This window comes from Halichoeres trimaculatus, unplaced genomic scaffold, assembly GCF_033239565.1.
Source record: "Halichoeres trimaculatus isolate MK-OKI-2021-1 unplaced genomic scaffold, fHalTri1.1 fHalTri1_scaffold_6, whole genome shotgun sequence".
NCBI classification, from domain to species: domain Eukaryota; kingdom Metazoa; phylum Chordata; class Actinopteri; order Labriformes; family Labridae; genus Halichoeres; species Halichoeres trimaculatus.
The window spans coordinates 8047199-8072230 of record NW_027437184.1 but is presented as its reverse complement, the minus strand read 5'-3'; the positions used below and the strand labels follow the sequence as shown (position 1 = coordinate 8072230).

The following is a 25032-nucleotide window of genomic DNA, read 5'->3' as shown; positions in this document are numbered from 1 at the left end:
CTGTCATAACCAATAATAAAACATTTCATTTTGAGGCGCCTTTCAAGCCATCCAAGGTCACAGTACAAAAAAGACAAAAGCATAGTGAAACATCATTATGCTGCTGCAGTTTAGTAGTTTGTAACAATTTCAGATGTACCTGAGGGCACAGTCTGTCTTTTATCCTAAAGCCAGATTTTAATTTGGTGAGTCGACAGCACAGCATGACAAACCTTCAAAAGTCTTTCCCTAAGTCAGCTCTGTAATATACGCCTCCACAGTCTGGGGAAACCATGCTGCAAGGTCCCATTTCAGATCCCATGTGGGTGGATGAGGGAATACCTCTATCTCTGCCTTTCCAAGTAACCGCTGTCAAGGTGCCTCAAGCGAGGAACTGACTCCCCCGCTGCTCTGCTGTCAACAAGAAGACTATGACTGTGTTCACACTAGGTGACTCTCAGGTGTATAATAGGATAAAGGCAGGCCACAGGCATGCAGCCCTGCTAATGACATTCATGAACAAACAGAGGTTACAAAAATGTGAATACTGTGACTACATTAAACACATACCAGTGAGGGCATGACGAGTATCCCCGCTGGCAAAGGAATTTAATGATCAGAAGGCAGGAAATCAAAAGTAGAGAGGAAATATCCAGCACCATGTCTCCCTGGAGCCAATGGCAACTATTACTCTAAACCAATCACATTTTCTTCTCACAGCTTTTTCCCAGGGAGCTCAAACAAGGTCTCATTTTCATTCTGCCATTACTGAAGAAAAAATAGAAGATGTGCAAAAGTGAAGGGTGGAATTTTTCGATCAAAGCTCACCAACACATCTGTAATTCACAGTGAACTTGATTTGAGCTTATCAGAGTTGAAAATAAGATGTATACAACATGCATAATTCAGATGCTTACCCAACAGTACTAATACAACTAGTGTGGAATGTAGTTAGCATAGAGATCCTCCAGCGTCTTGGTTTTCATTGGTTTTAAATTAACTACAAATCAGAGGTAGGCAACCTTTTCTACAACTTGCTTTAAAATACACTCATGCCCAAAGTGCTGATAGCTACTTCCTTCATAAAATCATTTGTAAATTATCTGTTTTTGCAGCATTTCAAGTTGCACAACAGCAGAGTTCCTCCCTCATCTGTCTTACACCATCGCAGCTCGCCACAATGGGCAAGAGTGGGGCATTGTGGACGTTCACACTTTTATCCAGAGCCACACTCAACGTCGGCAATTAGTAGGAAAGTCTTCTTTATGATTTCCCTGTCAGCAAATGTTTTTCCGAACTTCGCTGTGCAGAGAAATGGTATAACTTCCCTCTGTTACCTGTTTTTTCTTTTAACAGTTTTGAATGTGTTACTATGTTTAGCACACTTTGCTAACACTGTTTTTACTGACCCTAATTTGTCTCATCTCTGACATTTTTTTTTTCCATGTTTGGTCTCAAAAAGACCCAGCACACTTGTTGTTCGATATACCACACTTTCACGGCAAAGGGTGCATAACACCTGATCTCCTCTTACAATTAACTTGTTCTTTCTTGTTCAACCGTGTTGGAAAGAAAGATTTTGGTTTTCTCACCATGATAACAATACTAAATGGACCTGATTGCAAGGTAGCAAACTGAACTCCCTGAGATTTGTGCTTAATTTCTTTTGAAGTGTTAAAAAGCACATAATACAATACAATAGTTTTGTTGTGATTTATTTATTTATTTATTTATTTATTTATTTATTTGTCTTCTGCCTCGTTGTAATTATTCTCTGTCTGTCATACTAATGACAATTAAACATGTCATTAGCATGAAGCTTTACCTGAGAACCACTTTAAAGAGTTGAGGCCAGACTTATGTATCTCAGGGAGGCGGTCGGCACTTCTTTCAACCTGATAAAAAACAACTTTGAAAGAGTCTTTTGTGATTAGAGGAAAGAAAAAAGACTTTTGTAAAAAAAAAAAAAAAAAAAGGCCTCTGACTCGTCCTTCACCAAACTAGATGGCAAGCATCATCTTAATAATCGCAGCAGATCTTTTATAATGTAACCAAAGAGTGGTGAACATTTAAAACGCTCAGTGCTCAGGAAAGCTTGCTATAAGATTTACAATTTTGAAAATAAAAGCTTGAAACAATCCAAAAGATCAATATTATAAAATCTGGCCTGTGATTCTGCACTGTAAACCTAGTCTTTGTATCTAATTAAAAAGGTTTATTACAATTTACTTAAATGATTTAAGTTTGATTCCATTACTTTAAAATACTAAGTATTTTCTCCTTTTTTTGCAGACATAGTCAAAAGTGTGAATGGATTTAAGATAAATGCCCTTAAAATACAAAGTTTTAGTTTTATCTCCTTTGCCTTGAGAAGACACACTCATCATGAGTGAATCAGTGGTAACTGTCTTAAATAAAAAGGTTAACAATGTAAATACTTGCAGGGACTTTTAAAGCATGGCCTATTTTTTGTTGACTTCTCAAGGTTTCTGTTTAAAGTTGAATGAAATAAAACAGAATAAAAAAATAACTTTATTTACTTTTTGGGCTAATTAGAATTTTCTTCAGCTCAGCAGTCGTACAAAATTTTGAAAATATTAAGTTGACTTAATTTAACTGTTTTAGTTAAATCAACTTGTAAATTAGTGCAATGGACCTAAAGTTATAAGTGTAATAATTATGCAAAGGATTGCCTATGCAAAAGATTTTAAGTTAAATAAACTTGGCATCTAGTTTGTTGTAGTAAAAAAAAAAACCCGTAAGGTTAAATACACTCAAGTTTTTATAATATATTACTTCTTTTTTTTTAAGGCGACCGGTTTCTTCAAAATTTTTAAGTAAACTAAAGTCATCAATTCTTTGTTCATAGTCTTTTTGTCTTGTATCTATAATCAGTCATGCTGACGTTTTTCTGCAGCTTTGAAAACTCACAAACATACTCCATTTATCTAAATAATCAAACGTGCATCAAAATGAACTTGGAGCTCCTTTCAGGAACTTTAAATCTGGTGTGATTATGGCACCCCCTGTGGACAAAATGGTTGTTTTGTGTTTTCTGTTCTGACCTGAATAATTTGTATTATTTTTAAATCCCACAGTGAATTATTTTATTACACAAACATGCAGAAAAAGTGGAAATCTTTGTCATGAAGATTAAAAAAAAAGGGTTTCAGTCTCTGAATCTTTTATTGAGCAAAGAGTTAGCTGCGTCTTGTTCTACCATTAAATTGCCGAGTGGGGTAACTGCAGCCTCAGCGCAACATGTTTGAGTCTGAGTGCCTTGTCAGTCCAGCTGTTCAACGTCAGATCAATATCTGACTTAGATCAACTGAATTCATTCCCACTTAGTCTGCGTGGTATCCGGGTGTCATGATGGATGAGCTGTTAACCTTCAAGGTTAGACAGCTGACTAATGAGCAGGTTGTGCAAAGTTAGCAGGTTGCTATGCTAAATGGAATCCCCCCCAGGGTGTAACCATGCTAACCTTTTGGTTTACGGTAATCTACTGTGAATATCCTGTATATGCCACTTGAGATGATGTATTTTAAGTGGGTTTTTAAAATCAGAATATATTGTGTTTTATTCTCATTACAATATCATCTATTGAGCATTCCTCCTTTAGGGAATCATATCTATTTCTTCTACTGTTTTTCCTGTCCGTGCTAATGAAAGAGTTAACATTTATTGCAAAGACTTATTAATGGACAACACCAGAGGGCTGAAAACATATATGGTAATAAAAAGTAGCTGTATCCACTGTTGTATCCTGTTACAATGTTCAGCCGCTCTCTATTATTCCCTTAGGGCAGCAATTAGAGGCACAGTGCTGAATCCGGTCAAATACAATGAAAGAGTGCCAATGTAAAACCTACAAATCAGCATAATGTTGCCTTAATTAGACTCACAGTGGTTACAATTAAAGGCCCTGCCAAGGAGACACAAAGCTGAGAGGTTTAGAAAGTGAGGATACATTCGCTTGTAGTAAGCTTCACTTTATGAATGATACGCCGATTAATGTGAGAGCCTCGTTGGGGGAACTGCATGCATCAGCGTTGTCCTTGCAGTCCTGCGGGCAAAGCCATTGACAGATCGGTCAAATTGATGGTGTAAAATGGAGGTAAATTGAGTGTAATGCAAGAAGCTTCCTCACTTTTATAGATGTAACTTGATAAATTTTCTCACATTTAAATCACTATGGGTCCTCTTTTCCCCGTGAGCCTTCGTGGACCTGTGGCATTTTTAGTAGTTTTTTTACAGACATTTCATCAGTTTGGATTAAAATGTCTATACTGCGCCATAAAAAAGACAAGTTAGGGCTTTATTGATCACTACGGGAAATAAAGTTCTTGCAGCTTTTGAAGTTATGGTACTGAGAGGTGGAGTGAGGCTAAGTTTAGGGACTGAAAGTGTATCAGCATCAACTCGACCATAGATAAGTTGGTTACACAAGTCATACTCTGCTGGTGATGAGAAATCTACAAATCACTGAGTTGAGATAAAGTGGATGGGTTGTCATGTTAAGTATAATTTCAACAGGGTGAGCCTGACAGGAAGGGGAGATGTGTTAGGTGTTTTCCACCCTGAAAGGACCCTGTTCTGTGCAATAACCCACTCACTATACATTCTCCTACCCATCACTCAGATATCAACAAAAGATGTAAACAATATGACACACATTTTTGATCCAGAGATGATTTATTGGTTAAAAACTAGTGCATTGATGCAGAAAAAATATGTCAATAGAAATCAAACCAGCCCACTTGGGGGAAAGAAGCATTTTCACTAATTAATGGGGCAGCAGTTTGGCACAGTTTGTAGGGCTTGTGTCCCTTAACATATGTTTTAGTTCTGGCCACAGTGGTCGTATAATTGATTCCTGGTCCTGGCCTGATTTAGTGCAGTGGTCCCCAAAGACGGGGTCAAAAAACTCTGATGGAAGAGGTCGCAACATAACTTCCAAAATCAAAAAACAGTTGCATGTATCATCCTTTAGTGTAAAAATATAAACAGAAACAGAGGTTCAACTTTATACAAACCATGCAAACAGAAAAAGTTTGATCTGTTTTTTCCATGTGTGGCAGGAGATTGATTTAGGAAAAAGCACAAATTTTTCTACTGACCACCTAAATTCAGTATCTTTGATCATTTTGGTACCCTCTGGTAGGATGTCACCAGTTTCTTGTACCACAATTTGGGGATTTTAGGGGATTTAGGGATGGGTACTTTTAACATCTGAAACAATATGGTACTAATGCCCTGTACCTGGCAATGATACCAATTTTTGGTACTTTTGTGTGTGCTTATGTGGTGATAAATATTATTATTATATTTTTTTAATAATAAAAGCTCAAAGTTTTTAAATTCAACATATTTACCTCTACTTCTTAGATACTTTTCAATTCCCTTCAAAAGGAATCGAAAGGTATTGAAACATTGGAACTGTCTGATTTTATGTGAATCAGTACTTGGTACTATAGACAGAATTCAGTACTTATAAAAGTATCTAATTCACTACCCATCCCTAGTCCTGTCAAATAAAACCTCCTAAAATAATTGTTAGGGAAGAAAAAGTCCTATCTTTAGCCTCTGATACTGTTATAAATCACATTTAGTTTCATTCTTCTGTTGGCATACTGAACACGTGTAAAAATAATAGCAGCACCTGTGTGAGAACCTCATTCCTGAAACTTTTCTGTTGGCATTTTCTTCTTCTGTAACTCTGAAAAAGCCCATGCTGTGTTGTGGTTTGTGGTTTGGTTAATGCTGTTTTCTTCAACTCAGTTGAGGTCCTTTTATTGAGCCGTCTCTTGTGTGTCTCTGAGTATCTCGCTGGTTTAAGAAATCAACCAATAAGAATCAAGCATGCAACCCAGCTGGGTGAATAACTGTATTGTGTTTATTAATCAGGCTGAAAGTTAATTAAGCTAATAAAAAGAAGCTAATTCAAAAAGAAAAACTGCCACAGAAGAGCTGAGGGTTCAAGCGACACGTAATAAACTAAATCCCCTCGTATAGACCATTTCTGCGTAAATCCTTTTCTTACTGCTGAATATTATAATGAGGCACAGTTTACCTCACACGGAGTCCCCCTATGGGAAAGCCTGTTGTCCTGGGTCCTATAGATTGCGTCAACCTCAGATGGTATTGAGGCACAGATCATGCTGCCCTGAGGCATTTGCATCCTTTTATCAATACACCACTAATGCATGCGGTGGCTGAGCCGACCAAACTCCATTTGGTAGCAAAGAAACAGAAGGCAGGAGGGGCCGTGATGGAAGCTGCAGGCTGAGGCACACTCTAACCACACATAATGAACATGTGCAGCTTCACAGGTCAGCTCAGTGGTGGGATTATGGTTGCAGGGCTGCCTTTCTCCTCTGGCTTGCATGTTTTGCTCTCCTCTTCACACTTGTTGAGATTGTTTGTGTATCCCATGCCAATGTAATTTGAATTCCAAAGCGTCTTTGTTGACCTCTTCAGCGCTCAAATGTAGTCGCTGAATACCGAGTGTCAGAATAAGGTCTCCAGGAGACTGCAGGCAGTAATGGAAGAAAAACAGAAACAAGACTTAAAAGAAGGAGGATCAAGGATCAAGGTTCCTGCAGAGGGTTTGGCTGGATGGCCACACAGCATAGAAAAATACCTGCAGGTGTTAAAATTTGAATTATTAGTCTTTGAAAGTGTCCTTTAATCTGTAAATATGAATTAGATGACACACTCCACAGTGCAGTTTGTGTCAGGCCACAGTGGACTTGTGTTGAAGCATCAGCTTTGACTCTTTCCGTTTATCTCTTACACAAGTCAATACTCTTTTTTTATCTCCTTGCTTTTATTTTACCATATATGTTTGCGTGGTATTCTCTAATGAAGGGTCTTCCTCTGCTTATCACTGGTTGACCTTCTAACTGAGAAACTCCACCAGGAAAATGCTAACAGCCTTCCTCGCCCATTTGAAGAAAATGCTTCATTAAAATCTCAACCTTTGACTCATATCAGAGATTTAAGCAGAGAACCCTGAATGCTATAAAATAAACATTTAGTGAGTGGTGATCTAATCAGCTCAACTCTCAAGAAGGAATAAGAACATAGTGTCGGTTAAGGACTAGACGTTTTTAACTCATCTCTGAGGCGCTTCCTTATTTTAACTCCCAAAACTGACACACACCCAGAGTTCATGTGTATTTTAGCATTACACGTTTTAAACATACATTCTTTAAGTATAAATAGAGAAACAGGATGTGTATTATTTCAAGCTTGAAAAAGTAATTCTGATGTTGCCAAAGACATAAAGTCAAAAGAATTTAAGCTGCCGGATCTGATAAATAAAGGGTTAGTAAATTCCTTAAAATCAGCTCAGTCAGAATACTTGTTTCCTTTTCTTGTTCAGTTTAAGTTGAGTTAATGATTCCTCTTGTATGGGAGTATTGGGATTTCAAAGTAGAAATGTTTCTCTCACTAAAGGGCCTCTGACTGTTCAGGATATAACCCCTTGAAGCTCACATGTTTTGCCTGAGATCATTTTCTTTAGCAGCAGCAACAGTTTGGTTTCAAATGAGGCACAGAGGAACAGCTTTTCTAAAAGTTTGCACCATGAATACAGACTTATCAGTCCATTCTTCATCAAAGCTGAGCTTTCCTGCATCAACTCCCCTCTTAAGGCTCTTTTACAGTAGTATTTTCTAAGCTTGAAATATATTCAATTGGCCTTTCTCCTACCGGTGTTCTCCACAACCTTCAACACTGCATTTGACGGTGGTGGACAGCTCAACTTCCATTCATACACTCATTGGCCACTTTATTAGGTACACCTTGCTAGTCCCGGGTTCGACCCCCTTTTGCCTTCAGAACTGCCTTAATCCTTTCTGGCATAGATTCAACAAGGTACTGGAGACATTCCTCAGAGAGTTTGGTCCATATTGACATGATAGCATCACACAGTTGCTGCAGATTTGTCGGCTGAACATCCATGATGAGAATCTCCTGTTCCACCACATCCCAAAGGTGCTCTATTGGATTGAGATCTGGGGACTGTGGAGGACATTTGAGTACAAGGAACTCATTGTCATGTTGAAGAAACCAGTCTGAGATGATTCCAGCTTTATGACATGGAGCGTTATCCTGCTGGAAGTAGCCATCAGAAGATGGGTACACTGTCCTGATAAAGGGATGGACATGGTCAGCAACAATACTCAGGTAGGCTGTGGACTTTAAACCATGCTCAGTTGGTACTAAGGGGCCCAAAGTGAGCCAAGAAAGTATCCCCCACACCATTACACCACCAGCAGCCTGAACCGTTGATACAAGACAGGATGGATCCATGCTTTCATGTTGTTGAGGCCAAATTCTGACCCTACCATCTGAATGTGGAGCAGAAATCCAGACTCATCAGACCAGACAACGTTTTTCCAATCTTCTATTGTCCAGTTTTGGTGTTGCTGTGTGAATTGTAGCCTCAGTTTCCTGTTCTTAGCTGACAGGAGGGTCACCCGGTGTGGTCTTCTGCTGCTGTAGCCCATCTGCCTCAATGTTGGACGTGTTGTGCATTCAGAGATGCTCTTCTGCAGACCTCGGTTGTAACCAGTGGTTATTTGAGTTACTGTTGCCTTTCTATCAGCTCCAACCAGTCTGTCCATTCTCCTCTGACCTCTGGCATCAACAAGGCATTTTGGCCCACAGAACTGCTGCTCACTGGATATTTTCTCTTTTTGGGACCATTCTCTGTAAACCCTAGAGATGGTTGTGGGTTAAAATCCCAGTAGATCAGCAGTTTCTGAAATACTGAGACCAGCCTGTCTGGCACACACAACCATGCCACGTTCAAAGTCCCTTAAATCACCTTTCTTCCCCATTCTGATGCTTGGTTTAAACTGCAGTAGATTGTCTTGAACATGTCTACATTGAGGTGCTGCCATGTGATTGGCTGATAAGAAATTTGCTTCAACGAGCAGTTGGACAGGTGTGCCTAATGAAGTGGCCAGTGAGCAACAATCACTCCCTGGTGGGGGCTTGCGGCAATACAGGTAATACAACTCAGTTAACACTGACAAATAATCAAAAAATAACATAAATTTGAAAATTAAATTCAACAATATTTACTACTTTAGGTTACAATATTCATTTTATTTATTCCACAAAAGCATCTGATCCTCACAGGGTCTACAGAAAAATAAAATTTGCCATTGGAAAAATGAGAAAGGCAGCAAAGCAGCACTTTTGAAGCCTGTTCTTGTGAATATTCGGTGAACTTTTACAAACAAACCAAGATCTTGACACATATTGGACACAAGGGTAACATTTTAATGAGGTGTAGCTTCATAAGAATGGAGGATGCTTTAATTATTGTGCTTGTTTGTCCAGAATTGTAGTCACTTTCTCATTAAAAGGGATGTTCACGCATGTCTTTTTAAGAAGCAAATTTTCCCAGTGTGCTTTGGCTGTTAAAATCTGAGCCTTAAGCCAAAAATTCAGCCAACAAATAATAGTTGTATGCGTGTTACTTTCAGGGCTTGAGTTTTTCTCTCTGGGCAGCTAACAGGTGAGGCAGACAAGTGTGAACTGTACTTTTAGCTGTTCTGAGAAGTTGCAAAAGGCAGAGTATTGCATGGTGAAGTTTTGGCTCAAGCTTCAGACTTTTACTGTTTTAGTTCAGAGAGGAAATAAGTTTTGTTTAATAAATGCTGTAGGTTTTGTCATTCTGAGAAGTAGCTGTTCTTTGGCTTATTGTACAAGGGCATCCATGTGTCATCACGATTATTTCACAAGTTGTTTTAAGTCCTATTCAGCCGAGAGCACGAAGACCTGAAATCAATGATGAAAGGAAGAGATTCAGATTTATTTCTAAGCACGGGGGGTTATACCTAAAGTCTAGATTGCATTATAAACCAGCTGAGATAACTGCGAATCATTAGCCACAAGGTTAAGAGTTTGAACGTTTGGGCTTCTTCTATAGACTAAGCTCTGCACACTCACGACTCCTCTCATGGTGAAAACAAGAAAAGAGGAGAATAAAAGTAAAGGTGTGGGTGCTGATTTTTTTGTCTCCTCAAAGACTCATGCCTCATCCCTAGCCCTGATCTCTTCCTCTCCGCCTAAGCTCAGCTTTTGTATAATTGCTCGGTAAATATTTGATGTCGAACAGTTGTGTTAGTATCCGCTCTGCTCGTCAGAAGTGGTGACGTAACTAAATGATAGATTTTCTGCAGATCTTTAATCAGGAGACCACGACATCACATCTTTGTTGCTTCTTCAAAAACAGCCTCTGCTGCAGCAGATCAGGGCGGCTGATAAAATAATTTATGGATGATTTTACGAGTGCATATAAAGGATCAATGATGAAATGTTCCATTTCCCACTGATGGTGTCACACTGGTTATATATTCTTCCGTTTTAATCTGAGAATTATGCCTCATTAAAGCCGCACTGTGAATTTAATACGGAAATACTCTGCTCTTATCAGCCTAATTTATAAAGAGTGACTTTAACAGAGAAAACATTCCTCTTCCGCTAATTGAGACCCTGTAGATTCACAAAATTGCATCTTTTTTTTTCCAGATTTTCTTTGCCCACAGGAAGTGATTGATTTTAAATAGTGGCACATTTCAAACTGGCACCTGAACCCCTCAGGGGGATTGTTTGAGTCAGGGGAAGTTGGACTCAGCAGTCTTGGGTCATTAACCCTTCACTTCCTTTCATTACCCTTTGGTATCAAGTATCAGTCAGGGCTTCAAAGCAGTAAGTTCATCTTTCAGTGTTTGTGCTGTAGAAGAAGTGTCTTAATGATACTGTTTCCAATGAGAGCAGGACACTCTTAGACATATACACCTTAACACCCCCTACAAAACTCCACTCAAGTAGACAAAAGATTAAATGCCATTCGTAAAGGTCAGGCTATGTGTGTGAATACAGAGAAGGAAAAATATTCATTAGGTCGTCTCATCAGGGACTTCTTAAAAAAATCAAGGTGATGAAGAAGACTGCAAGGTGAATTGTAGATAGCATAGATATTTTACACATTAAGAAGCAAAGATGTGTGTTTAGAGCAAAGACTGTAAAAATAATGGAAGTCATCTTGCTCAGCTCGAAGTGAGGTCGCCTCATAGAAATGTTTCTCGCGTCCAAATGTTATGGGGATTTAAAGATATCATTTGGCTGCCTTGTATCCAGTCCTCTTTTTTCTGAAAACTTTCGTTTTCAGTAGTTATAAAAGGTTAAAAACAAGGTTTTACGTCACGTTTAACGATGATTGACAGCTGAGGTTCTTGTGTATTTTTTTCAGGGACTGTAAAATATGTCAGGAGGTAGAGCCAAGAAGTGATTAGACTCTGGAAAGAAAAATATATACATTGTTTTTTCCACCCCGCTCCACTCAGATTCTCCTAGAAAATCTCACAGTCTCCATTGCGCGGACTCTGGCTGCATAACTACTGCCAAAGGCGGTGCCTGTGACAGGGGAATTTTGGCTTCAAAACCTTCCAATGGTAAATGGTGGAGCCACACTGTCCACTCTATATACAGTCTATGGTTTAGAAAAACCTTTGGATGTGTGAATAGGGATGGACAATATGGCCTTAAATCTATATTGGTATATTTTTTTCTTTATTTATTTGTGTGAGAAGATGTGATGCAAGGTTCATATTTCTGCCTCAGAATAGAGAACGATGACTTAAGTAGCGGTGTAATCTGAATATTTTTTCTTCCTTGTTTAAATTTACAGAATGTATTTTGTCTAACTGTTTCAGAGTAATTGTTTTTCAACATGACAGATACACTGAAAAAAAGTCAGAAATGAAATCTGTTTATCATTAAATCATCTGAGCTACAAATGGTAGGGGTTATTATTTGTACAGTCAATACCATAGACTGTATATAGGTGGACAGCATGGCATCGCCATTTACCATTGGAAGGTTTTGAAGCCAAAATACCCCCGTCACAGGCGCAGCCATTGGCAAATGCTGTACAGCAAGAGTCTATGCAGTAGAGGATATAAGGAAATCTGAGTGGAGCTGGGTGACTTTTTTTTCTTTTTTTTTTCTTTTGAGAGTCTAATCACTTATTGGCTCTCCCTCCGGACATGTTTTACAATCCCCTCAAAAATACACAAGAACATCAACTGTTAATTATTGTTAAATGTGATGTATAGCCTCGTTTTTTTACCTCTTATAACTAGTTAAAATGAAGCCTTTTAGAAAAAAGAGGCCTTGAATACAAGGCAGCTGTGTATTGCTAAGAACCTCATGGTTCGATCCAATTTTGATTCTTTAGCTTCAATTCGATATAAATTGGATTGGATATTGATGTACATGCTTTGCTTATACATCTTCTTGCCCCATGTGAACATTTGTGGTAGGTCACCTCACCTTTTGGAGCAATAAAATAACTGAAACGTCAGACTTTTGAGCTGAAGGATCGGGCTTTATGCTTCTGCTACTGCTTTGGCTGCCCTTTTTTTGTTGTTTCAGAGGATTTGCTGAATCTGATATTGAATTGGGCGAGGCAATATTTCGATGCATCAATTCATCAATATTTTTACCCACCTCTACAGCCTAATAAGATCTTTAAATCACCTCAACAATCGGATGTGAGAAACATGTATTCATTTTTCAAAGTTTGACCACGGCCCATATGGAATGGCTGGTAAGATGGATTTTTTTAACCTATACTGCAGCCAACCACTAGGGGGAGCAATTTTTGTAGCAACCTCTCTTCAGACCAAGCAAGATTACGTCTTTTTTTTTTTTACAGTCTATGATCAATACCCATCTGACAGAGCCACGGTCACCTGATTTGAATCATTTCCGACACAATACAACCAAGTCAACTGTTGAAACACTTTCAAGCTTGGTATTCCCACAACCTGACCTGATGCTGAGGTTTAGTCCCTTTAACTGTAAACACTGATACTCAAAAAAAGCCTTTTGCTGAAGCAATTGTTTCAGAAAAATGTTTTTTAACAACATGAAAAATGAGGATTTTTACTTAAAACTGTCAGAAATATGTTCATCGCTGAACCAGCAGTATATTCTGTTGATACTTGGCTATGAGTCTAAACCACAGTCTGCTTGGACTAACGGCACATATACAACAGATGCTTACACAGTCTGGTTCATTGCAACGCAGTCGATCCAGTATGAGTCAACACACTGACTTGAATCAAAACCTGTCTGAGCTGGTGCAGTGACGCAGACAAGGTGGATCGGAGACGCAATCTGTGTGTTGTGGCCGTAAAGATAAATGAGTCATTACCTAAAACACACTTGCTCACAGTGTCGGTTTGCTTGAGTGCTGCTGCAGTGTCCCTCTACTTTCAATCACTACTATCATTGCAAAAAAGATGCTACTGAATTTCTGGTTGCATATTCGGTTCAGATGAGTTTATTAGTAAGTGCAATTGATCTGCAGATTGTGGGAAATGACATTAGAAAATCTATCAGATTTTGAGCTAAGCATGCAGGTGCAGCTAATCAACCACATCACAAAGGCCAACATAGCTCTGTTTTGGATAAAACTAAATTAAAGAGGTTGAACACAATTACTACTGACCTTGTGTCTGACATTTGTTTTAAGGAGGAGGCGCTGCTCATTGGTCAGCAAACATAGCTACCATAGAAGGGTAGGGTACCTAAAGAAGCCGTGCATCCTTGTTTTTCACTTAGATGTGATGGTGACTTTGCTAAGTGAGGACACTTCACTGTGGATGTGCAGTTAAAAGCCTCAACATTAAAAAAAATGTCATCACAGTCTCTAAAGCATTTGAATTTTAAGGCGAAAAACAGGTTGAGTGCTTTAATTATCTGTTGAACTGACTGTATATGTCACGTCACTCTTTTTCACAGAGGAAATCTGAATTAGACATAATACTTCAATATCTTTAACCTTTTGAAACAAGTCCCCCTGCTGAGCTTCTAATCACACGTTTTCCTGTGCTCTTAAGGGTTGAACTGAAATGTGCTTCTGTATTTTCTTCCCTGCTGAATTCAGTGACTGTGGGAGGACATGATCTTTGTGGACATTGTACTTTTTACACCTTCTTGTTCACTTATTGCTCATCCAATAGTGTATCAAATAGGGGGAAAAAAGACCTCCAGGGACCTGGATCAGTACCTGTAAACATTGCTTGGTGACATTGCTCAATCTGACAACACAAAGGCTGGAAATGTGTTTGACGGCCCTGACTGTACTTTGCACCCATGTTTCTGCTTCATTGCCTTCTCTGACGCTCATGATGTTTCCTGACATGCTCATACTCATCTTAGATGTTTAATCTGATGGAAATGTGTGAGATGGGTGTCCATGTTTCAGGCGACATATTATGTAGCAAGATATACGACACAAGTACAGCCGCTAGAATGACTGAGTAGCTTTACTTGAGTCTAAGTGATCTGATCTGATGCAAACACACAGAGTGGACAAACCTGATATTTGAGTTTCCCTATGTATATAGATGAACCCTGATGAGTAGGAATCCACACACAGTGGGAGCATGTTTAATAATCTGGCTGCAGTCCGTTAGCAGAGGTAATCCATGTCTGACTGAGATGGAAGTAGACTTCCTATGCGATGAGGTGAAAAATAGGCCTCTACCAGCGTTTCAAGTGCTAATACAGCCTTCATCCTCAGGCTAGTGTGTCTTTTCATCTCCTCTTTGTGTTGCATTCATAGCTAATTGAATGATAATGTGAACCACTTTAGATTTGGCTCTTTATTTGTCTCAGCAAAAATTTAATCTGAGCAAAGAGTGCTGAACTTAAAAGTTGACAAGAAAAAGTGCACTAACTGTGTTTGTTCAGAGAATCTCAGACGATAACTCAGAGGGATGGGTTCGTGCTTGGTGGGCTCAGCCGAAAGGTATAATTTCACCATTCTGAATGCAATAGCAGTTTGGTGAAACTCCAGGCAGTAAAAAGATGGAGAGGATGAAGGCGAATATAAAGATCGATAGGGAAACCCTCTGCACTGGAACATTAGCGATGCTGTGAGGATGCTCAATGTCTCTGGAAACCCTCTCAACAATTTCTCCTGACCTTTTTAGCTGAAGAGACATTCATGCACTTCTGATTCTCAAGATCAAATGTCTGCCCTCCTTTTGACATCCTCTCTATATATTTCCCTTCGACTTGGCAGCCGGCTTTTATGTCTGACAGCTTTTGTATTAGAAAGCAAGACACAGTTACGTGTTTTGTTTGACTGCAGGACAAGGCCTTCCAGACTCAGCCTGCTGCGTGCTTTCAGGGAGACTAAACGGCAGCACATCAGGCACCAGGCCCTTCTAAATCTGAATCTAGCTAGTTGTATTGAAGATGATGGCTGAGTTCAAGTGAATTATTTAGAGTGGAATTGGTTGGTTGATGTCCAGCCATAAATGCTTTATTTCACAGGTATATGTGTGCCAACTATTTCATCACTGCTTAAGAAACTAGAGAGGTGACTAAGGTGGACAAAATCAGTGATGCTTTAAAGGGCCAGTGAGGACTCTGTAAGTCATCTTGAAATAGTCTAGCTTTTATATATTTACCTTTTCATAATCCAAGATTTAAGATAAGGTTATTATTAGGGCTGTCACTTCAAAGCAGTAGATTGATTAAGTACACCGCAAATTAATGCATTTACGCAATTAACTCATTGGCTGCCAGCTATTTTCGGTGCATCTTGAACAATCTTTTAAGACCCAAATAATATTGTTTTCTATGACTATGTAAACACCAAAACTACCTAAGAAGAGTGGACTCCCTTCTTTGATGTCTCTCTTCCTGTTTTTGATCCAAAAAACTGACAAAACATACTTTTTTTGATCGCATTAATTTCAGGCCCTCTATCTTTTAATCCTCACCATGATCTCAGTCGTCTTTTTTCACGATAGCGATGCTCTTTCTCTCTGAACTACCGCGACACATCCTCAGTTGAAGCGTGAGCTGCCTGAACTTTTCTGACTTGCAGCGTCTTGCTATGTCTCTGTCATCTCACATCTTCTCCTCATATCCATGCGGATCTCTCATCCAAAGAGCCCACCGCTCTCATCCACAGTAGCATGATTTTGATTGACAAGCTCCACCAGACCACCCCTCGCTGAAAAACACAAGTTACCTCTATAGACGAAGTAAACGGTTGCACAACATCAATAGCAGTGAAAAAGGACATTTTTATATTTGCCAGTTGAGAAAAATGTGGGTTTGCAAATCTTCTCTTCTTTGTGTATTCATTTGATTAGTCATGCACTCCAATTTTGTAATGTCCTAGAATACAAATTCTTCATTTAGGGACCCTAAGCAGATATGAGCTTAAAATGTGATTAATTAGACTAATTAATTGCAAATCCTGTAATTAATTGGATTTATTTCATGACAGCACTAGTTATTAACTCCAAAATGGGTTGTTTCAGACAATGGCTCTACACAACTACAAATCAGTACGTTACTTTGTCACTTTGCAGCATGTAAAAATACACGACTTGGCAAGAGCCACATCTTTATAACAGCTGAAGTTTGTGTTCATGGAAAAATTAGTCTTTTTCCTGGAGCAACACCACAGATTCTGGCCAAAGGTGTCACTGTCATTAACACCAAATGAATAGTTCCTTTGAGTTGCCTTGACAGCAAGTTGCCAATCAGGCCCTAATTGTGGAATAATTTCCTGATCCTTTCTGTCAAAGACTTTGATCCAGGATTTAAAGCACAGTATCATCAGAGAAATCGTGATCTGCTAGTGGACGAGCAGATCCACCTTCTGTTAGGCTTGATCAACCATCGGAGTTGTCTCCTGGTGGCTAATGGAATGCAATTTTTAGATATATTTTATGGACTTGTCCTTGCAAACTACAAGTCTGCATACTATCTTGAACGCTGCCTTGAAGTCAAACTTTGTTAGTTTTGTTTTGGTTGTTTTCAAAGCAGGGGGTGTTTCTCTGAGTGGTGTCCAGCATTTGTCAAGTTGGCTCATCTGCCCAAATATCACTGCAGTGTCTGACCCCTAAGTCAACCTCCAATGCTCCAAGCGATTGGTGGGTTAACTGGCCAATATTTGTTGTCATCCTGAAGCTGACCTCCCACGATGCAAAGCAAAATCAATACACATGACATTTGGTCCATCCAGTGGAAAAAAGAGACTGTGTCATCAGGACACAGCCCTGGGCAGCTGTGCGCTTTGGTCCACTTTACAGTAATATTATTTTAACACAAAAAGACTCAAAAGAAAAATTCAACAATCTCTCTTTGTGTGAGAATGATGATGGATATATTGAAAAAACTGTGCTGCACCAGCTTCTGAAAAGCGAAGCATTTTTTGGGGACTTGCTTTTAAGTTAATTTAATTCAAAAACACAATAAAACTCTGACAAGTGGATTGATGATTAAATTTTCCACTGAATTAAATTGGCCTTTTTGTGCTTTGAATCATTTGCTTTTTTCTAATTAAGAATGCTTTTCTTTGTAGACTGTAATTGGCTTAACAGTAGAAGTCGAACAGCACAACCGCAGCCTCAAAGTGGCCCCGATACTTCATTAATTGACATCAGACAAAGTAATCTGATGAATGCAAAGAGCCCTTAGACTAGACACCCACTCAATCCCAGCCACACACACGGAGCAGATGTTTCACGTAATGGGAGCACAACAGGAAGAGAATTCAATTCAATTTAGCCCGAGGTCTAATAGGACATCAAGTGGAAGAGGAAGGCGATAGGGTTTCACACTGGAAGCCCATCTGTGTCCGCGCTCCCTCTCAAACCCACCTACCACTGATGTTGTTAGAGTGAAATGAGACAAGAGCACCCTGATGCATTGTAGGCAGTAATCACCTCCTCAAATGACACCAGAAGGCCTCGGGGTGGAGCGGACGGGGCAAGGGTTTGTTTTGTTTGATGGCTTTCAGAGTGTGTATTGTCATTGTACAGTTTCATCGCATTTTAAAGGGATTAGGAGACTCCTGGGCCACAGCCAGGTGACCTTCAGGCTAAACATGAGAGTTCCCTCTCAGATCATGTGTCTCTGCTGGAATGCTCCATTTGTACGCTGACACAAGGCTTTGTCACAGAGCATCAAAAGAGATCTTCAAAGAGGAGACAGCTACTACTGTATAAACTTTATAGAGACATCAAACTCACCACAACTGTGGACTACAGGGAAATATTGTTTATTACACACTAGCTTTTGTCACAGTTTTTACACCTCATGAATGTCACAGAGACATGATGGCTGGACCAAGTCTTCCCACTGCTGTTTAGGTAGTGGGAGTAATAGCAGGGGGTTTACAGGAAGAGATGAGATGCTGTGGGGACAGTGAGGATTTCAATGTGTTTTCAGCAGATACAAGGGAAAACAGACACAAAATGAACCCATGGTGTCTTGATAATGCCATTTTGTATACAAATACTGACCATCCTGTCTTATATCCTAAGTCCCCAACAACAAGAAGTCACTAAAGGTGCTTTTAAACCAGAGGGTCCAAGAAATTTCAGGAATTGGTGAAACATACCTAGGGACCACAAAGTTCCTGTGGCCCATTGTTTATTTGTGTTTCAGACACAGGTCCAAAACCCAGGTAGATTATGTTAATCAGGCCAGTGATGTAGGGAGAAGAAAAATGCTATTGCAACACAGTGACAGACCAGTAGAGGGCAGAAGGACAACAACAAAGGCCATTCAGCAAAAATGACGTCAAAGCAGGAGACAGATAAGCTGGCTTTGTAATGTGTAGCCTGTTAGCATGGAGGATCTTTGGCATGTGCTAGTTTTGATTTTGCATTTGCAGATTTGTTGACTCATGAAAGGAGATAAGTGTTAGTGGCAAACACATACTTTAAAAAAAAATGGACATCATCTTGCTCGGCTTGAAATGAAGTCACCACAAAAACTGCTACCCCTGGTGGCTGGCTGCAGTATAGGTCAAAAATTTGGCTCCCCAGTCTTTTCAGATGGGCTGTGGTCAAACTTTAAAAAACGAATATACCTCATAGAAATGTTTCTCACATCTGATTGGTGTGGTGATTTAAAGGTATTGTTTGGCTGCTTTGTATTTAAGTCCTTGTTCTTCTGAAATGTTTCATTTTCATTAGTTGTAAAAGATTAAAAACGAGACTTTACGTCACATTTAATGATGATTGACAGCTGCCGCTAGTGTTTTTTTTTTTCTCAGGGATATAAAATATGTCGTGAGGAAGAGCTGAGGAGACATTAGACTCTTGGAAGAAAAAAAAGTGATTACTATTTTTGTCACCCGGCTCCACTCAGATTCTCTCATAGCCTCTACTGAGCAGACTCTGGGTGGATGACAGCTGCTAATGGAGGCACCTGTGACGGGGGTATTTTGGCTCCAAAACCATACAATGGTAAATGGCGAAGCCACGCTGCCCACTCTGTTTACAGTCTATGCTGACAAAGCCGTTGCCAGTCGAAGCCTTTACAGGAAGCCCAAAACTAAACTTAGACCCTTTGTTTTGATGGTCAAAATGCACACAGCTTTGGAAATAGCTCCAATGGTAACATGTCTTCAACTTGCATAATACGTGTTTTGGTTTCAAAATACCAATCCATGCACCACTCACTGATAGCAAATCTTTCTGCACATTTGAACTCAGTCTTTACTTGGACTTATTGGCTTTTGTATTCATCTGCCAGTGGACACACAAGAAACTGCAGTGTTTTGCACTTAAGAAACAAGCTTGATGTTTTACTCCATCAGTATGTAAAGACGGGGGAGCATGGGACTTCAGAAAGTTGTCATGTCATAAGAATCTTTAACTTAGGCTTTATGTATGCAGGCCCACTGTCATAAATACCAGGAAAAACAAGACAGGAGGACCCAAATGCAGATGAACTAAAAAATGTGCTACAAAACTTACTGAACAAAACCTAGAGGCGGACAGGAGCACACAGGAGCACACAAGACATGACGCGGGACAGCCAGAGTGACAGCAACAATGACCCATCAGAGAACAATGTAAATGTGGAGACTTTATACACAGGGGAGTGATTAACACAGGTGTGAAACAAGACATAAGTGAAACACATTAGGAGCAATCAACAAGGAGGGAAACACATGGAGAACCAAACCAAACACAGGGAAACTCAGACAGAGACCAAATACATAAAAGACACTGAAACACCAAAGACAACCACAGAAAGACATACACATGACAAGAACCAAATCAAAACCGCAAGGGACACAAACCAAGGACAAAAAAACGGAAGCACAGAACACTCAAGAATAACTAAGATTAAAACAGGTGACACAGAAACACAGGACAAGCACAGAATGCCAAGAAACACCAGAAGACAAACACAAGAAAACCCAGAAATATGCAAAGCAAATAACTAAACTTTGACACCCACACACTTGAAAAAAAGATTTCCAGGATGATCAAAGTATAAGAGTTTGTTTGAATCACGGTCAGAGTTTATTTTATTTTAGTAGATACAACAGCTGAACTGTAAAAAGTGTGCAACAGTCTGCTGTGGAGAAAGCTTCTCCCTTTGAATTCAATGCACCAGTCACTGAGGTAATGGCCTCACATTGCTAAATTGTAACCTCCAGTTCACCTCCTCTCATCTCCTGCTGCACCATGTAGGAGTCAATCCAACAGCTTGGTTGTATCTCACATCACTGATGATACAGAAAAGTCATGTTGTGTTTCGTTAGCCATCACATCCTCAAATAATGTCAGCAAGCTGTTAGGAGTCACACTTCTACCTTGCGCTCCCTGATGCGGCCCTGCAGCCTCCCCACGACTAAGCGAACAGATGCAGGAAGGAGGAGCAGTCACCAGTACAGAGTGTGGAGCAAGCTGCTTCCCAAACCGAATTACCATTTAAAAAACAGCAGCAAGCTGGAAACCATTTTGTTTGGGCTGTTTGGCCAGCAGCAGGTGCTTTTGAAGCACACAGAGACGCATTACTTTAAGAGCCTTGCTCAAGGATACCTTGACAGTAGTTTTGGAGGCAGGGGAGAAACATTACACATTTAATTTTGAGTGTCCCAGCAGGTTTGGGAGATTCAAGGTTTGTGTGAGCTCGAGGCTACTGAGATGCAAGGAGCAAAGTGGTCTGTAATGCTGCTGCACTGACTTCCCTTTTAAACAGGGAAATTAAATCATAAACAGCTTCAAGATGTTATGAGAGGAAGGTGCCTCCTTCTTATTAGCATTGGCAAGCTTACAAGGTTTACACCCTCATCTGTGTGGCCAATATCCTGCATCCTCCTGAGGCTAAGATTGGTATTAGTCTCTAAATTGTGTAATGTTGTCCAATGAGTGCTGGAGTATACACTCTAAAAAAGTTGTTGTATATTTTACAGTATCAACATTGTATTTTAACTCAGGGGTTCCCAATTATACTATGCCAAGGCCCCCCAGAAAGCATTTGCTTCTGGCTGGGGACCCCCTTTGGAAACCAACAGACTTCAGAAAACGTTAGAAATGTTCAATTCAAATTTCATTTTATTACTTTTATTCACTTTTCAATAGTTATTACATTCTGTTAAAAATAGGAAACTATTAACAAACAAAAGGCAGACTCACACAAGTAGATTGTCGCAAAAAGGAGAAGGTATGGTGGCCCTGAGAGCTCACAGTGCTGTGACTTGTGATGAAAATGTTTTCTTAGTTTGCTTGTGCTTTGTCTTTTTATGCATGTGTTTTCTTAAATTGCAGCACTGTGAGCTCTCAGGGCCACCGTAAGAAGGCATTTCAGGGCTCTGTCAGCCAAGGTGAGATATTCCTGTCTTACATTTAGCCAGTAGTTAGACATAGAAAGTGCCTCAAAGTTCAATTCAGATTTTTAAACAGCTGAATGACAGGTGCAAACCGCCAGTTCCACACAGATCAAGACATCATCACATCTAAGTTGCACCTGTCACGCAAGGTGCAGTTAGGTACAATTGGGAAACATGTGAGCCCGATGATTATGGCCCCTTACTCGTTGTATGTTCAAAAAAAAAGGTTATGTATAAAAAACATATGAATCTACACCCACCTGCCACTTTATTAGGCACACCTGTCCAACTGCTCATTAACGCAAGTTTATAATCAGCCAATCACATGGCAGCAACTCAACGCATGTAGGCATGTAGACATGGTCAAGATGATCTGCTGCAGTTCAAACCGAGCATCAGAATGGGGAAGAAAGGTAATTTAAGGGACTTTGAACGTGGCATGGTTGTTGGTGCCAGACGGGCTGGTCTGAGTATTTCACAAACTGCTGATCTACTGGGATTTTCACGCACAACCATCAACCATCAACCAGGGATTGGTCAGAAAAAGAGGAAATATCCAGTGAGCGGCAGTTCTGTGGGTCAAAATGCCTTGTTGATACCAGAGGTCAGAGGAGAATGGACAGACTAGTTGGAGCTGATAGAAAGGCAACAGTAACTCAAATAACCACTGGTTACAACCGAGGTCTGCAGAAGATCATCTCTGAACACACAACACGTCCAACCTTGAGGCAGATGGGCTACAGCAGCAGAAGACCACACCGGGTGACCCTCCTGTCAGCTAAGAACAGGAAACTGAGGCTACAATTCACACAGCAACACCAAAACTGGACAATAGAAGATTGGAAAAACGTTGCCTGGTCTGATGAGTCTGGATTCCTGCTCCACATTCAGATGGTAGGGTCAGAATTTGGCATCAACAACATGAAAGCATGGATCCATCCTGCCTTGTATCAACGGTTCGGGCTGCTGCTGGTGGTGTAATGGTGTGGGGGATATTTTCTTGGCTCACTTTGGGCCCCTTAGTACCAACTGAGCATGGTTTTAAGTCCACAGCCTACCTGAGTATTGTTGCTGACCATGTCCATCCCTTTATGAGCACAGTGTACCCATCTTCTGATGGCTGCCTCCACTAGGATAACGCTCCATGTCATAAAGCTGGAATCATCTCAGACTGGTTTCTTCAACATGACAATGAGTTCCCTGTACTCAAATGTCCTCCACAGTCCCCAGATCTCAATCCAATAGAGCACCTTTGAGATGTGGTGGAACGGGAGATTCTCATCATGGATGTTCAGACGACAAATCTGCAGCAACTGTGTGAAGCTATCATGTCAATATGGACCAAACTCTCTGAGGAATTGAATGCCACAAAGGATTAAGGCAGTTCTGAAGGCAAAAAGGGGTCCAACCCGGTACTAGCAAGGTGTAGCTAAGTAAGAAGAATCTATTTTCCCTTTCCCTTCAATTTTCTGAGGCCCACTTGTGCTCCCTGGCTGCCCCCAATTTGAAAAACACTTTTTTGACTAACAATTACATAACTCTATTATTGACTCAAGATCTTTTGCTGTTTATAGTATAAAACTGTTAAGATCACTAAAAATCAGCTCACGTGTAGTTTCTGAATGGAAGCTTTACATCCTGAACCCAGAAGGATGAAGCAGATGGTGTTCTGGTGCAGGAGCCCTTGAGGGAAGTTTGTGGATTGCTGTTGTGTATTTGTCGCTTTTAATGGTGATCAAGGCAAGAGCTCTGTACACACACACACACACACACAAGCACACACATTCCTGGGAGGTATAGAGAAGCCTTTGGTCGATAAAGACTAGACGGACTCTTAGTAGCTTCTCTCATCACTATAGTTCCTGCAGCCTTCTCTATAGCGACAACTGCTCATTTGTAAGTGCGGGATGTTTCCCCGGCTGTGGCTTCATCTTTTGTTGCCCCCACTGTTTGCCATTCAGTTTATGGGGCCCACACACACACACACAAGTGCACACACATTCTCAACACATCCATGGATTCCTCTCCCTTTTATTATGGGAATTCCAAGCACATGTAAGTGAAGCAGGGAGGCAGCTCAGATACCCCTCCCCCCACTGTTGCCGGTATCCCCCTTACTCTCATGGGTTTCTCATGGGGTCTAAAGCAGACGAAATGGGGCGGGAGGAAGAAGGAGGAGGATGAGAAGGAGGAGGGAAAAGGAGGAGGAGAAGGAAGGAGCGCTAGGCTAATTCATCAATAATCTTTGCTTAATCCCTCCCTCTCCCCTTCTCCCTCTCACTCCCGCACTCTCCCTCTCTCTCAGCCTGGAGGCATTCAAGCAATACATCCATCCCCCGCCCCACCTCACACACTCGCTCTCACACACACTCCCAGCTCCTATACACACACATGTGAGTCTGCCTGAACACGTCCAGGGGGAGAGGATGAATCGAGCTGGAGAGTGTTATTTCTTTCTCCTCCATGTGTGTGCCGCTGTGTGAGAGTGTGTGTGCTGGAGTCCTCTGAGGATTTGTGTGTCTCAGCTCTGACCGGGAGCTAAAATGGTGATTATAGAGTAGAGACTAGGTGTGGCAAGACGGGGCGGCGTCAAAGGCTTTGTCTATAGTTCCCGTACAGCCCACCAACCGGGAGGAGGCTCAGCCTGTCTATCAGAGTCTGTCCCGGAGCCATGCACAGTCTGGGATTGAAAGAGCCGCTGCGTGGGGTTGAACTACTTTTTACACCAGGACCTGAACCACGGGGAATTAGACAAGCACAAGTTCAAGAAGCTCTGAAGGATCTTTGTAGCCAGTAACAACAAGAGCCTGACCACTAAGTGAAGAACTGCTGGAGATATTGCTGTTTTCTTTTTGTTTTTTCCACCCCCCATTTATTCTGCTTTTGCAACTCATGAGAGAGATTTTCTTCAGAGAAGGCAGAAAAGAAGCCCAAACTTCTGTGGAGTGCCCACTGAGGCACACAACCTTTGAAGAGGCTTTCCTTTCAAAAAGATCTCGCTTGATTTTTCCAGATTTAAAGGATGAGATTTCTTTGACAAAACCATTTGGAATATGGGACTTTTAATCTCTGATTTGGACCATGGGGACAGGCTACTATGTTTCTGTGCTCGGCTCTGGGTAATTCTGATAAGTATGTCACATTTATTCTGTTTCCTCTCAGCTGATTTTCTCTGTAATAAGTCAGATGTTGAGCAGTGTTGACTTGGTTTTCTCAACAAGTGCAGTCGGGAGCATCTGATAACAACTCTTTCAAACAGCGCTGCTTCTATTTCATGCTTCCTCTGAGAGTTACCTTCATGTTTCAACATTTTATTGACGGCGCCTCTTTCAGTTCAAACTGTTAAATGACCA

At 40.5% G+C, this 25032-nt stretch overlaps 1 protein-coding gene across 2 annotated transcripts in view; it reads left to right on the top strand.

Moving 5' to 3' along the window:
* tmem132e (transmembrane protein 132E) overlaps positions 1–25032 on the top strand; it is a 612961-nt gene that overhangs the window by 388283 nt on the left and 199646 nt on the right. The window contains exon 1 of one of the 2 annotated variants that reach the window (XM_074671621.1): positions 24099–24811. The exons of the other annotated variant lie outside the window; for it this stretch is intronic. Within the exon in view, the coding sequence (XP_074527722.1) occupies positions 24733–24811 (79 nt within the window). The 5' untranslated portion in view covers positions 24099–24732. Of the gene's footprint in view, positions 1–24098; positions 24812–25032 lie in introns of those variants that run through there. 2 annotated transcript variants of the gene reach the window in all.